At 37.6% G+C, this 16,389-nt stretch overlaps 1 protein-coding gene across 1 annotated transcript in view; it reads left to right on the top strand.

Annotated features, from left to right (window-relative positions):
• Positions 1-16,389, top strand: part of fws (Conserved oligomeric Golgi complex subunit 5 four way stop) — a 372,604-nt gene that overhangs the window by 349,675 nt on the left and 6,540 nt on the right. Inside the window, exon 18 of the mRNA XM_090384621.1 lies at positions 8,655-8,734. Coding sequence (XP_090240747.1) covers positions 8,655-8,734 — 80 coding nt within the window. The remainder of the gene's footprint in view (positions 1-8,654; positions 8,735-16,389) is intronic.

Below are 16,389 nucleotides of genomic sequence, written 5' to 3'. Positions count from 1 at the left end.
TGAAAGTGATTCTTGCACTGCTTCTATTGGAATGAGCAGAAGCCTGAAAAACAAGATGCAGGATATTTCAGAGACTGCTGGGAGTCATTGCGGTACAAGTAAATACATGGGTTGTGTTAGGGTAGCTAAGAATAGAAACAGGTGCATGTATACTTGCGTGTACACCAATGCTAGGAGTTTAGTAAATAAATTTTATGAATTTGAGGTATTACTCAAAACATCAAAGGCAGATATTGTTGGGATATCAGAGATGTGGTGTCACACAGATATAAGGAATGCAGAACTGGAATTTGGGGAGTACAATGTCTACAGAAAGGATAGACAGGATAGGAAGGAGGAGGAGTTATGCTATTAGTTAAGAAACACATAAAATCCATGGAAGTGAAGCCAGTCGATATCGCTGGACAGTGCAGTGTCGAGTCAGTTTGGTGTGACATAAGCATTGGGAGATCAAAATTGAGAGTAGGAGTGTGCTATAGGCCTAATGACTCTGATGAGTATAATAAGGAACTGTACAGGGAAATAGAGTGGGCCAGTACATCAGAGATTCTTATAATGGGGGATTTTAATTTCCCAGATATTGACTGGAATTTGGGGGCTAGTCACTTACATACTAGCAAGGCTTTTTTGGATTTATTGTATGATTGTTTTCTACATCAGCATGTTTGGGAGGCAACCAAAGGGAGTAATACTCTTGATTTGATTATCAGTAGTGATTCTTCATGCATTAGGAATCTGCAGATAAAGGAACCACTAGGTGGCAGCGATCACAGTGTGCTGAAGTGGGAGTTACTCAAGGAGGTAACTACCTTTAGGGGTAAAGGGAAGGGTTATTGCTTTCGTAAAGGCGACTACGATGGACTGAGACAGTATTTAAATTCTATAAAGTGAGACCAACTGATGATGTTACCAACAGCAAATTCAAAATGGTAAGCATTCAAAGAACTTATCTTGGAAGCTACTAGGCTTTACATACCAACTAAGAAATATTGTTCAATGTTGTTTAGGCCTAAATGGATGTCAGATGAACTAATGAGACATATGGCAGAGAAGAAAAATGCATGGGATACATACAAATTAACACGTGACACAGAAGCCTATGATAGATACAAGTTGATCTGTAACCAAGTTACAAAGGAGGTTACGCAGGCGAAGGCAGATTACGAGAAATCCTTGGCAAGGGATGCAAAGAAAAACAGCAAAGAGTTCTTTACTTATGTAAACTCTAGCAGGAAGGGGATGAATCAGATTGGTCCACTTGATATCGATGGGTCAACTGTTGATGATGCTGCTCACGTAGCTAACAAACTAATTTAATATTTTGCATCGACATTCACACATGAGGAGTTATTCAGCTAGGGGCATGCCAGAGGTGTATTCAACTCTGGCAGTAAGCTAGAGAATCTTGTAATAACTGAGAGTAAAGTGGAGGAGAAATTGTTGAAGATAAACACAAGAAAGGCACCTGGGGTGGATGGAATCTATCCAGTTATATTAAAGGAGGCAGCAAAGGAAGTAAGCAGACCCTTAGCCATAATTATGAGAGCTTCCTTGGACTCAGGGGATATTCCCACAGACTGGAGATGTGCAAATGTGACCCCAATTCACAAAGGAGGATCAAAGGCTGACAGAAGTAATTATAGACCTGTGAGTTTAACTTCTGTTCCAGTAAAATTACTGGAGGCACTGGTTAAAGAAGCAATGCAGGATCATCTAGACAAGACTTCAGTTATAGCTCCGACACAGCATGGTTTTCTTAAGGGGAAGACTTGCTTGACCAATTTGATTGGATACTATGATGCAGTCACAAAAGAACTGGATGCAGGGAATAACTTTGATATTATATACTTGGATCTTAGAAAGGCTTTTGATACTGTTGCACATGGAAGACTGCTGCACAAATTGGAGCAGTGTGGCATTGGAGGCAAATTGCTGCTATGGATAAAGGGGTGGTTGAGGGGGAGAAGACAGAGAGTGGTAATCAATGGACACTGCTCATCGTGGACTAATGTTATTACTGGAGTCCCTCGGGGTTCCGTGTTGGGTCCATTATTGTTTTCTGTATTTATAAATGATATTGATGATGGTATATACAGTCTGTCCTCGTATAGCACGATAGTTGCGTTCCTAGAAATCCTCGTGCAATGCAAAATCGTGCAATATAAACAACAGGCCCTATGGGAAAAGTGGGGTTAGGTGCCGACCACCCAAGATTGAACACACATTTGGAACCAAAACCTTACCAAACACAATAAATAATCGGGTAATTTTAATCGTTATAAAATACTTACATATTTTATAACGATTAAAATACGTAATAAAAATAATATTATATTATAATAAAGTGTTTTTAGTATTTTTTAATACTAAAAAAGTATTTTTTACGAATAAAATACGTATTTTATTCGTAAAAAATTTATTATATTAAATAAAATAGTCGTAATAAAATACTTACGTATTTTATAATACGTAAGTGTAAATTATAATACGTAAGTCGTAATAAAATATTGCTAATGCTTTTGCTTCTATCGTAAGCAAACTTGCTTTTTGTTTGATTTTCTATCCAAAGAGATGACAGCCGTTCCATCTCTTCCAATTCTTTGTGTCTTAATCTAATGGATTTTAATTACACTTTGAGTTGTTCCCGCTATGAAAGTTGTTTTTATTTTCTCTGCATTCTTTGTAATTCTCGGCGTTGCCTCATTTAGGTCTGTAGCACGTGCAATATCACATGGTCTTTCATTTCGCTCAAAGCGTTTCACAATTTCATATTTTTTCTCTATCGACAGAAGCGGACTGGCCATAAGCCTTACGGGGGAAACCACGGTGGGCCGGAGGCCGGTGTGATTTTGGCTATAAACCGTAGTATGAGGCCACTATAAATTTTCCCGGGTAAGAATTTTTGACCCAGTCCGCCTCTGTTTATCGATATTTCTTTTTTTTTTTTCTCTCTCTCTGAATCTGCAGTGTCTTAGCCAGGACGCTTCCTTTTCACACCTTTTAAGTATTTTAGTAATTTTTAGGGGATAAAGCGCAATTACAAAACGAGGAGGCACGCTTGATACACATAAACAAAGCTGCGCGCGTGTAGAAACAGAATAAATAACACCGTAAAGGCCGAGATACACTATTAATTAACACCTCGCATTTTACTAAAGCACATTTTGGAGGTTACTACCATAAAACAATAAAAACAATTTCCAATTGCGTTTCTGCTAGTGGAACCTGTTATAAACTGGTAGTAAACTCCATCTAATTGCATTTGCGATTATATCGATAGCTGGAATTGTGTTGGTTTTTATGTTATTAGGGTGAAATGTGTTTCCCCTTCACTGACATAAAACACATAAATACATTTTCAGAATCTTCTTTATTCCTATCGTGTTGCGTTCAGTTGGGGGTGATTCCGCGTTCGACTGCCATTTCTTGTAAACACAAAGGCGAATCGTGTATAAGCGAATTCGGTTCGTGTTATATAAGATAACGTTCCCCTATTTATAAATCGTGTATGATCGAATTCGTGTAATGCAAACACGTGTTATACGAGGACCGACTGTATAGCTTAATGTCCAAGTTTGCAGACGATACGAAGGTTGGCAGGTTGTCAAGGACACTACTGACACTATGCTGCTGCAACTGGATCTGGAAAGGTTGAGCAGATGGGCTGAGAGGTTGCAAATGAATTTTAACATTGACAAATGTAAAGTACTACATATGGGAAACAGCAACCCCAGAGCAATGTGTGAACTCTTTGGTACTACACTGACAGTGGTAGAGAATGAAAGGGACCTGGGTGTGGTTGTGCAAGCAGATATGAAGTTCTCTGACAGTGCAGACGGGCTGCAAGAGTAGCTCGTGGTGTTTTGTGAATGATATATAGGAATTTTTCTAGCAGGGATAGGGTGGTGATTATTCCCTTGTATAAGGCAATGGTCAGGCCACACCTAGAGTACTGTATAGAGGTCTGGAGGTCTCATTTCAAGAAGGATGTAGAGCTGCTGTAACGATTACAGAGAAGGGCAACAAGATTAGTGAATGGAACAAAGGGGTGTTCTTATGAAGAAAGGCTTAAGTTTTGCAAATTACAGTGTCTGGAGACTAGGCACCAGCGAGGTGATCTGATAGAGGTGTATAAAGCCTGGAATGGTTTGTGCATGCTATGCTGATGGGATTCTTCCTCTTGCTCAGAATAATCACCTGAGAGGGCATAGATTCAAATTGAGGAAAGAGAGATGTAGGATAGACGTATTGAAATTTGCCTTTAGCCAGCAGGTGGTTGGTTGGTGGAACAGACTTCCATCCCTGTCGTGGAAGTTGATAGCCTAAATAGTTTAAGGCTCAGCTGGACAGGTATTTCGAACGAACAGAGGGGTGAAGTGGAAGTGGGTTTTTTTTTTTTTTGGCTGATGCTGCATAAGCTTGCTTTCTTGCATCAAATGCCTCTAATAATGCTAATATCTGTATAGATACATCATAGTGTACCCATAAATTTGAACTACGTATGTTGTGTAAAAGGCATCGTTTTAATTGTATCTCATATTGTGGTTGCCTTCAGAACGAGATAGCTGGTTTGCACTACTTCAAATAAATAAATGCTTCTCTAGTAGAGAAGACTGCTGCTATTTATTTTCACTGGATACCACCATCGTTTCGAAGCTTTTGGTTTCATCATCAGTGAGTGGGCCACTGATGATGGAGCCAAATTTGGCATCTCTCGCATTGTGGAATTAACTTCGCAACTGTGATGGCATGTTGCATTACCAGGGTACCTGCCCGCTCACTGATGATGAAGCCAAATTGCTTCCAAACGATCGTCTGGGTGGTGGTATCCACTGAAAATAAATAACAGTGGTCTTCTCTACTAGAGAAGCATTATTTATTTGAAGTAGTGCAATACCAGCTATCTCGTTGTGAAGGCAACCACAATATGAGATACAATTAAAATGATGCCTTTTACACTACATACGTAGTTCAAATTTATGGGTAAACTATGGTGTATCTACTCCAATATTATATAGATAAAAATGTAGTGTACTTTCTATAATAAATACCCACACTTATATGTTAAAAATTTTCATAAGAAATGTACACAGTATAAACCACATGTGTTATACCAAAAATCATACGATACAGGTAACCATTCTAGAACATGGTACTTAGGTTCCTATAAAATCTCGTGTAGTGTGAACCGTGTTATACGGGACTAAGAACCAATACAAAAAGTAGGGTTACATTCCAGAGCCTGACAAAAATACATCTTTTTTTATAACTATCGGAAATTTAATTTTTATTAAAAAACAGTAATAACTGAACTAAATAAATGTCTTACAAAGTGTGATACCTATATGCCAGATAGTATACGTTCATTCAATTTTCTTCCTCTTCATTGCTGCTAAGCACAATCAAACAAGAACGTTTTCTCTGTTTCAGAATATCATCACCTTCTGAACTTTCTTCTTCTGCAGCATCTAGATTTTTGTATCTTCTGCTCTCTCCTTAAAATATCGATAATTTGGGTTTGTTTGCTTTTACTTGATAGATCTTTGTATTTTTCATGATATGGAGCTAAGCATTTTTGAAGCTCTCTTTTGAACTTTGTGCCCCTTTCACTTGAAGGATCTGCATTCAAAAAATAAGATTTTAATTGCTCAGCTAATTTATGCCTTTCCATTTGCTTTTTAGTGGAAAATTTGGAATTTCAGAATTTTCATCTGTACTATCATCCTCTGAATTGATTGCTTCATTGAAATTCAAACTTTTTGCAATGTATGATACCTATTCCTCTTTTTTAAGATGTTTCAAAATTTGTATCTTTGATTCTAGAGAAATAGTTTCTTTTGAGTGGTGCTTTTTTTACTTTCCTTAGGCATAATTTAGGGCTGGAATTTAATTCACAACAATAAATTATTCAAATACGGTTCTTAAGAACAAAGTTTAGTAATACATAGCAGAAAAATTTATAAGCGATTAAATAAAGATAACCTTACAAAAAAACCTTAAAAGTCACAAACTGCACGCTTCGAAGTCACATTTTTTTATATTCTCGTAAAAGCTAGTTCAATAGTACAGAACTAGCATTTTCTGTTAAAGAACTAGCAGAACACCGGGATTTTCCAACAAAATAAAATACATGGGTTTTGCAATAATTTTCACAAAAATGAATGGAGATATTGAAAATTTACATCCAACATAATTTTCCCCACACAAAAGCTCAGAAATGTTGTGTTATGCGAGGTTTGCCATAGTTCTTTAACCATGTTATATAAGTACCTCATTGTGCGAAGATTGCCACAATTTATCAATCATGTTAGAGCGATTCCGGGTTGTAGAAGTACCATGTTATATGGGGGTTGCTTGTATTTACATTAATTTCTTAATCCTCAGTATCAGAAGTGGTGTCATGGTATTGAAAAATTGTATAACAGACAAATTGTTCTTTTTGGTTTAGTTGCAGTTAGGCCAGCTTAGTACCATGCATCAGCTTTAAGTGATAAGGGGGTTCTTATGTACTGCAAAATGTCTCCAAGTAGTAGTAGTAGAATTCTATGGGCTTAACATTCGCTGGGTCATGATGAAAGTTGGTATTATGTGACACTCCCAGACAACCTGACGTAAAGGGCTCAGATTATAATTTATTCCCATTTTATAAATGTCTGCATGTGATTGGAAGGAGGAGATAGTATCTCCTAGGTTGACCGGAACACTACCCCCATTAGAACTGTTCATAACAGTTACAGTTAAGTACTGTTTGGGAAGGAACATTAATTGCTGGAACTGCCCGGGAAGAATGATATAGTGGCATCAAACAAACTGAATTGTCGACCATGTTAATTTCATGAGTAGCATTGTGTGATGAAGATACATTCTTATCACCTTATTATTAGTAGTGGCAAATGATGCTTGGAATCAAAGTTACCATAAAAGATGTCAGTTCTGCAAATTACATTGCAGAAATGAGCAAAGAGATTGAGTAATCTCTTTGCTCATTTCTGCATCCATTTCAACAGGTTCCCAGCCTTAAAATAAGGCTCTCAGACCTGTATGCAGTGCTCAAGGTTGCATTATATAATGGGATAATCACCTCTTGTTCCTGCTGGCAAACTCTCTGTATATCATTGGCAGAACCCCATGAGCTCTCCTAGTAGCCTGTTTGCACTAGGAGAACTTTGTTTCTGACTGCACTACCCCATGTTCTCCTTCATTCGCCACCTTGAGCTGTAATAACATAGAATAACACCCAGAATAACATACCACCCAATTAGTATGTTATTCTGGGATTATTGCTACCCATATGCATTATTTGTGTTTATCAGTGTTAAACCTCAGTTGCATCTTCTCAGCTCATCTGCCTAACTTTTTTGGTTGTTGCAATAGCTTACCTTGATTCCTGTCATTAACTACTTTCCATCTTTTCAAACTTATACATTAAACTTGATATACCTTCATCAGTATCTTTAATAAATATTTAAAAAAGTAAGGGCTCAGCATGAAACTTGGAGTACTCCACTAATAACACTCTGTTTTTTGCCAATAAACCAATAGCAATAACTTTCTCCCGATGCCACACTGCTCCAATATTTATAGTAGCCTTTTATGCAAAAAGGTGTCAAAAGCTTTAATGAAAGCTAAGTATATGATATCAAAATTATTTTTTGCTTCCAGTTCCTTTATTACTGCATCATAATAGCTAATTGGTTAAATAAGATCTCCTCTTAACAAATCCATACTGTGATTTCCACATAACTGCATTCCTGTTAGGGTAATCCTGCATTACTTCTTTAACTACTGACTCCATGATTTTACTTCGATTAGTAGTGAAGCTTACACGTCTATAATTATTCACTCTCTCCTCTGATCAACCCCATCCCCTGTGAATAGGAATTACAGTTGCACATTTTAAATCAATAGATCTTCTTTCTTTTGTTGCTTCTTTTAATATAATTGGATAGATTCCATCAGCTCTAGGTGCCTTATTTACTTTTAGCTTTAAACAATTTCTTTTCCACTTTGCAACAGAAATTCCATGTGTTTGTTTCTGTTTGTTAGGAGGTGAAGCCCAAACTGCCGATATTGGTTTTCAGTCAGCAGTTTGCTAATACATCGCACTCAGTGTTTCATTAATAACTCTAAACTATCTTTTATTTTTTCTGTACTCACATTAAAATTGGCAGTTAAATCATAGTGATGCTGCTAGTTTTAGATAAAAGGTAAAGGTAAACTGCAGCCATTATCAATCCACTGCAGGATGGAAGCTCAATGATTTATGTTGAGGGAAATGGACCATAATCTGCCACACTGGTCCAGTGTGGGTTGGCAGATCAACCATATTTAGTAGTCATGAGCTTATACCCTGGTCTACTCAAAGAACATGCTACAGCACTCACTCCTGACCACTTGGCCGCAGAGGCAGTCAGTTTTAGTTAATAGAGGCTAACCACTTTTGTTAACCGTCATCTTTATTACTAATGAAGAGGTCACGGGATGTCTTTGGCTCTGAGAGTCTGACATTCTCCAATAAGATTTTGTATCAGAATGCAAATCATAATTGAAGCATGAGTTCTTTAATTTAAATTGCTTTGCTTTTGAGCATTTATTGTATTCCTGCTAAAATGTGACTTTAATAAATTACTTTTTTTCTGATTCTTATATTATAGGTAGCAGGATGGACAATTAATGAGTATTCTAAGTGGCTTGAAGATCATCCATTAGAACAAGAGAGACTTTTTCTAATCAAGTAAGCTTTGATATATAACAATAATCACAGAGTTGGAAAAAGTTCAATTGTGTATGTAGGATAATGTGTATGTGTATGCATGCTTTTAAAATATATAGCATTATAATTCTTTAGAAACTGTGATTTCAATTTCAAAACACCTCTTGATAATACACTTCCTAATATCAGAATTTTTAGTTTAGTTTGCTACTCAGTAAACATTACTGGTTTATTTTATTTTGTTACACAGAGCATTTAGTACATTACTACATCACACAGAGCATTTAGTACATTACTACACAAGAAAATGTCCCATTACTGGGACATTTTTCTTGTGTAGTAATGCTTTGTAGCTTTCATTTATCTGAAGCATTTGCTCTTAATTTACTTGCATTTGATAATAAAATTAATTTGTTGAGTATTTAAGAAATATAAATATACTAGATATAGTTTTTACATGTGTGTGTTCAGGAGGAATTAAAAGTAGCATCAACAACATGATATAATGAAGCAAAGCTTATATAATACTAATCAAAAAATAAAAGAAAGGAGAAGAAAACTTATTCATATCATTAATAAATACAGAAAAAAACACTGCATTAGTAATTTTTCCAAACATTCTTCACCCAGCAACACTTGTGTGAGATCTGACAGGTTCCCTTCAAAAATATCTGTTGTGAATTAATCATTAATTAATGATTAAAAATTTGTATTTTTTTTTTTTTTTTTTTTTTACTTTTCTAAATATACCCAAACTTTTATTTGAAATGTTTTGGAAGTGTAAAATTGTTTACCTGGAACAGACATGACAGGTTATTTGCATTATAAATGAAACATTTGGTTTTATTTTTTTGACATCTCATAAACAGCATACTGTATTTTGAAATTGGTAGGTTGACCAATATATTGCAGAGGCATCTGTTATGGAAAGTTGTTCTTCTCAGTTTTATGCTTAATTGCGTAATTTTTTTTTTGCCCAATTATTATTATTGTTTATTTCTTTACTTATTTGATAAAGCAATTTAATCTGTGTAAACATATGTTTGAAATTATCCTTTTCATGGTTCTCTGAATGGAAAAATGGAAGAATTGGCTACATTCTTATATTTTGTGACTGTATTCTTTATTTTATTTTTTTCAATTTTTTGTTTTTCATTTTTTTTTAAATAATGTGTAAAATGAAATGGCATATTCAAAACAAAGTTGAACGGTTCAAGTTCCACCTGACTGTGATTGTAAGAAAGTGTGGAGCAACTGCTGACAGGTTAAATTTATTCAAACTACCTGCTTCCAAAACATTACATGGAAATTTATTCCAGCAATTGATTATTCTTTTGCTGAATACTAACTTCTGCACATTTAATCTGCAACCTGCTGTTTTCAATTTAAATTTGTATGTATTATCTGAGAGGGTAAAAATGCCATCGGCGCCTCCGTAGCCAGGTGGAAAGGAGCAGCAGTGCAAAGCACATGCTTCTTGATTAGACCAGGGTTCGAGCCGTCACCACCAAATACGGAGGATGCGGAAAGGTCAGGGAATGACCACCACATATCTTGGAGCAATATGGCTTTAGTTGCTAATGCTTCTAAAAACCAGATAACAAAACAGACAAATGCCATCAGCATTCTACTTAACTCATTTAAAGTTGTATTTCAATTAGTCACCACATAGCTGCCTAATATTTCAGAAATCCAGCCTTGGTAAATATATCCGTTTTGTTCCCAACTAATGGGAGCACAAAAGGATATACAGTGGTACCTCAGTACCACTGTATATCCTTTGGTTTAAGTCCAAAGATCCATTCCAGATCCTTGGACTTAAACCAAACAGGAGGTATACCAAAGAATTTTTCCAATAAGAAATAAAGGGAAAATTATTAATCTGTTCCCATGAAAAAAAATCCTATTGTTATTGGCATGTTATACATTGATGGGGTTGTATAAAATAATTTAAACACTGCTTAATACTAAAATACATAAATACAAAAGCAATTAGATGAAATACGAGAGGCGAGGGGAGACAGAACTCCTCCTCCCCTGCCGGGGGTGAGGATTACAGGTACCATGCAAGGAAACGTGATACAGATCGCAAGATGGCACTGTTAAATGAAAATTTAACAAACTTTAATTTTCTCTTTTCTGTCTCTTTTCCCTACTTAGACCTGGTTGAGGATCACCAGGTTTGACGTTTACTAAAAATCTGACCGTCGTTCTCGGCATACTGTATGCAGCAGCCAAGTCCCGGATACACATTCCACCTTCATACTTTTCAACAATCTCTTTTTTCACCTCCATGGTGATCCTAACCATTTTCTTCTTTGCTTGGCTCTTCTCATTAACTTTCTTAGAACTCATGGTTAATGAATTTACAAAAAAGTTACGTGAAAAAACAAAATCACTTGAAAATTCACAGAGAGTTATAGGGCGGGTTGTTCACTGAATGGTAGAAACTGTCATACTGACGCTCATGGGCAGTCATGGCAGAGATGCCAGATCTTACCCCCATCCAAAAACCGAATTCAGTCAATCGAGGACGTAAGCGCGCACCGTGCGCGCTTACGTCCTCGGTCAGTTTTATTCAGAAAGCAGAGTGAGGACGGCGCACATACTTTGCTAGCGTCTGTCCTTGGTCGGCTTTTATTCAGTTTTTGGAGAGGGGGTAAGATCTAGCATGTCTGAGTCGTGGCTTTGTCTCGAGAGAGGTAAACAAGGGTAGTGCGCGGTGTCGTGGCTCATTTTGATGCACGCGAGTCGTATTCCAAACAAAGGTCGTAGACCAAACAAAATTTTTCGCGTCCAAACAGGACGTATATCAGGTTGGACTTATTCCAAAGCAGACGTATACCGAGGTACCACTGTATGTTATTGCTCTCCTCTAATCCCTTTCCAGCAGATCAATTATTTCTAAAATATGTTTTCCAGACCCGTATAAAGTATTCTAAATTAGAATTAATAAAAGCATATGATACAAGAAAGCACCTTATACAGCATCAGCCAGGAAAAAAAAAAAAAAACTCATTTCACCCATCCACTCACTCCAGATGTTTGTCTAGTTCTACCTTGAATCTGTTTAAGCTATCAACTCCTACGACAGAGCAAGAAAAAGGAACCAATCAGCATTGAGCATGCTCAAACCATTTGAGGCCTTATACACTTCAATCAACTTACCTCGCAGGTGCCTAGTCTCTAGACGCTGTAATTTGCAAAACTTAAGGCTTTCTTTCTAAGAGCACCCCTTTGTTCCATTCGCTAATCTTATAGCCCTTCTTTGTACTCATTCCAATAGCTCTACATCGTACTTAAAATGAGGCCTCCAGACCATTGTATACAGTACTCAAAGTGTAGCCTGACCATTGCCATGTACAAGGGAATAATCACCTCCTCATCCCTGCTAGAAAAATTCCTGTATATCATGGACAAGACTCAGTGAGCCACTCTTGCAGACCATCTGCATTGTTCAGAAACCTTCATATCTGACTGCACAATTACCCCCAGATCCTTTTCCTTCTCCCACCGTCAGTGTAGTACCACACAGTTGATACGATATTTTGGGGTTACTGCTTTCCATACGCAGTACTTTACATTTGTCAATGAATAACTTCAGTTGTCACCTCTCAGCCCATCTGCTCAACTTTTCTAGATCCTGTTGCAGCAGCATACTGTCAGTAGTGTCCTTGACAACCCTGCCAACCTTCGTATCGTTTGCAAACTTGGACATTAAGCCTGACATACCATCATCAATATCATTTATAAATACAGAAAATAACAATGGACCCAACACTGAACCCTGAGGGACTCCACTAATAACATTAGTCCATGAAAAGCAGTGTCCATTGATTACCACTGTCTGTCTTCTCCCACTCAACCATCCCTTTATCCATAGCAGCAATTTGCCTTCAATGCCACACTGCTCCAATTTGTGCAGCAGTCTTCCATGTGCAACATTATCAAAAGCCTTTCTCAGATCGAAACATATGATATCTAAGTTATTCCCTACATCCAGTTCCTTTGTGACCACATCATAGTATCCAATCAAGTTAGTCAGACAAGACTACCCTTTAACAAAACCATGTTTTGTCTGAGCTATAACTGAAGTCTTGTCTAGATGATCCTGCTGTGCTTCTTTAACCAGTGCCTCCATTAATTTCCCTGGAACAGAAGTTAAACTAACAGTTCTATAATTACCTGTCTCCCCCTTTGATCATCCTTTGTGGATTGGGGTCACATTTGCACTTCTCCAGTCCATGGGTACCTCCAATGAGTCCAGGGAAGTTCTCATAATTATGGCTAAGGGTTTGCTTACTTCCTTTGCCACCTCCTTTAATATATCTGGATAGATTCCATCCACCCCAAGTGCCTTTCTTATGTTTATCTTCAACAATTTCTCCTCCACTTTACTCTCAGTTATTACCAGATTATCTAGCTTACTGCCAGAGTTGAATACACCTCTGGCATTCCCCTCTCTAATTAATTCCTCATGTGTGAATGTAGATGCAAAATATTCATTTAGTTTGTCAGCTACCTGAGCAGGATTATCAACAGTTGAACCATCGATATCAAGTGGACCAATCTGATTCATCCCCTTCCTTCTAGAGTTTACATAAGTAAAGAACTCTTTGCTGTTTTTCTTTGCATCCTTTGCCAAAGATTTCTAGTAATCTGCCTTCACCTGCCTAACCTCCTTTGTGACTTGGATACAGACCAGCTTATATCTATCATAGGCTTCTTCACATGTTAATTTATATGTATCACATGCATTTATCTTCTCTGTCACATGTCTAATTAGTTCATCTGACATCCATTTAGGCCTAAATCTTGAACAATATTTCTTTGTTGGTATGAAAAGCCTAGTAGCTTCCAAGATTAATTCTTTGAATGCTTCCCATTTTGAATTTGCTGTTGGTAACATCATCAGTTGGTCCCACCATATAGAATTTAAATACTGTCTCAGACCGCCGTAGTCACCTTTATGAAAGCAAAAACTCTTCCCTTTACCCTTGATTGTAGTTACCTTTTTGATTAAATCCCACTTTCGCACACTGTGATCACTGCCACCTAGTGGTTCCTTTATCTGCAGATTCTCGATGCATGATGAATCACTACTGATAATCAGATCAAGAGTATTACTCCCTCTATTTGCCTCCCGAACATGCTGATGTAGAAAACAATCATCCAATAAATCCACAAAAGCCTTGCTAGTGTGTGGGTGACCAACCCACAAATTCCAGTCAGTCTCTGTGAAATTAGAATACCCCATTATAAGACTGATTTACTGGGTCACTCTATTTCTCTGCACAGTTGCTCATTATACTCATCAGATTCATTTGGCCTATAACAGACACTCATTTTTCCTTTCCCAGTGTCACACCATACAGACTCAACATTGCATTGTCCACCAAGATCAATTGGATGCACTTCCTTAGATTTTATCTGTTTCTTAACTAACAGCATGATCCCTCCTCCCTTCCTGTCGGCCCCGACTACCAAGCGATATTAGTGACCACTGCGCCTTTTCATAGTGATTATCCCATGAGCTTTACTGTAAATACATTTCTCCTGAGTTTCGCAAGTCCATTAACTCTTGAGCATTATAATTAAATAGATCTTTCAAATTATATAACCCAGGAAGGAAAGTACCTTTCTTTAACCCCCCTTTTTTATTTTTAATTAATACTAACCTTCTCTTTGCTTGGGTCACTAGGTGGCACTGCTCTTGCCTCCACGTGGCCGGGCTGATAATCTGGGAGAAAAAGATAATCTCCCTCGGCCAAAAAGAGCACGTCATATGTAAATCAAACTCAGACTTATCTGGGCTGCCAGATGCACCCCAGACATCAAAAAAGAAAGATAGTTCTATTGCAGGAACTTCAAAATGGCAGAAAACTGACTCTGACATCTATCCTACTCCAGCTTTCCTGATCATGCACGCAACTTGTAAAAATGCAATTGGCAAAATCTCGCCATTTAGAATACAAAAGGAATTAGAAAGCAGAGCTGGAGCTCCTAAGTCTGTAAAAAGACTTAGGTCAGGAGATATTCTGATCGAAACCTGTAATAGTAAACACTCAGCGCAGCTCTTGAATATTAATCTTTTGCTGGAATACCAGTTACTGTGACACCCCATAGATCACTGAACACCTCTAAAGAAGTGATCTCTGACTGGGATTTAATAGATGTGTCTGAAGAGAAGATGCTTGAAGAACTTAAAGAAGAAGGCGTTATACAGGTCAAGAGAATTTCACCAGAAAAGGAGTTCTGACTCCTACATGCAATCTCATTTTGACCTTTAATACACCACATCACCCAGCATCCATTAAGGCTGGATATCTGGTCTGTAATGTCAGACCTTATATTCCAAACCCACTACGGTGTTTCCGATGTCAGAAGTACGGACATTCCCAGACAGCTTGCTGGGGAACTCCTGCTTGTGCAAAGTGCGGGTCAGTTGAACACAACTGTGAAGCCTGTACTGCACCCCAACCGATATGCCTAAACTGTAAAAAAGATCATCCTGCTTACGCTAGAACATGCGACCGCTGGATAACTGAGAAACTTATTTATAAAACCAATCATAATGTGTCCTATCAAGAAGCAAAGCGAATCATCTCACCACCAACCCTTGCAAATAGATCTACGTATGCTCAAATCACCAAAAAATTCCAATCAACCACATCGCAAACTGAACTAACAGTACCCCCAAAAGAGTCTTTCTCGAACTACGTAAAAACACTGTACAATGCAACTCAAACTCATGCAGTCAGTACGCCAGTTTCTTTACGAATCGAAAATCTCCACTCCCCCGACAAAGGACGCAAATAAAAACAAATCATAACTTCTGTTCACCAACAGGAAATGGATACTAAGGAAATACCCACAGATGATCCCATCCTACACAATTTTGTAGAAGAAGACATGGAAACAGAAAGGCCCTACTTTCGAAAGAAAGATAAAAACAAGAGTGAAAAACAGAGAACCTCAGCACCACGAAAACACTCGGAAAGTCTAACTAGAGATAAACAATGAACACAATAATTCAGTGGAATTGTCATGGTTTCTGTGCCAATATTAATGACCTGTATAACCTTACCTCTAAATACACACCAATATGTTTCTGCCTCCAAGAGACATATTTCAAACCTCAAGACACACCAAAACTGTCTTATTACAATATCTTTAGAAAAGATAGAACCAATCAAAATACTGCACATGGTGGTGTAGCTGTTATAACAAACCCATATGTTCCTGTCAAACAGGTCTTACTGAACTCTCCCCTCGAGGTAATAGCGGTCTGTGTAGCTGCTGACATCCATATTACAATATGCTCCTTATATATTCCACCAAGCTTTTCCATCCAACAGAATGATCTAAACAACCTCATAGCTCAACTCCCCACACCTTTCCTCATTCTGGGAGACTTAAATGGTCTTCACACACTATGGGGTAACAACAATATCAACCAAAGAGGAAAACTAATTGAAAAATGTTTAGATGATAACAACCTTCTCCTTCTAAATGATGGGTCACCTACTTATGCACCTTCCTTTCGGAACATATACTGCAATAGACTTGCCTATCTGTTCAGCAACTTTGTATCCTACTCTAAAGTGAACGACAGACAATGATCCACTGCATAGTGATCATTTTCCCATTACAATTGAATTACTGGATAGGCCCTC

This window comes from Mastigoproctus giganteus, chromosome 11 (assembly GCF_048544385.1).
Source record: "Mastigoproctus giganteus isolate SK-2022 chromosome 11, ASM4854438v1, whole genome shotgun sequence".
Classification (NCBI taxonomy): Eukaryota; Metazoa; Arthropoda; class Arachnida; order Uropygi; family Thelyphonidae; genus Mastigoproctus; species Mastigoproctus giganteus.
This window is presented reverse-complemented; position numbering and strand designations above follow the sequence as displayed.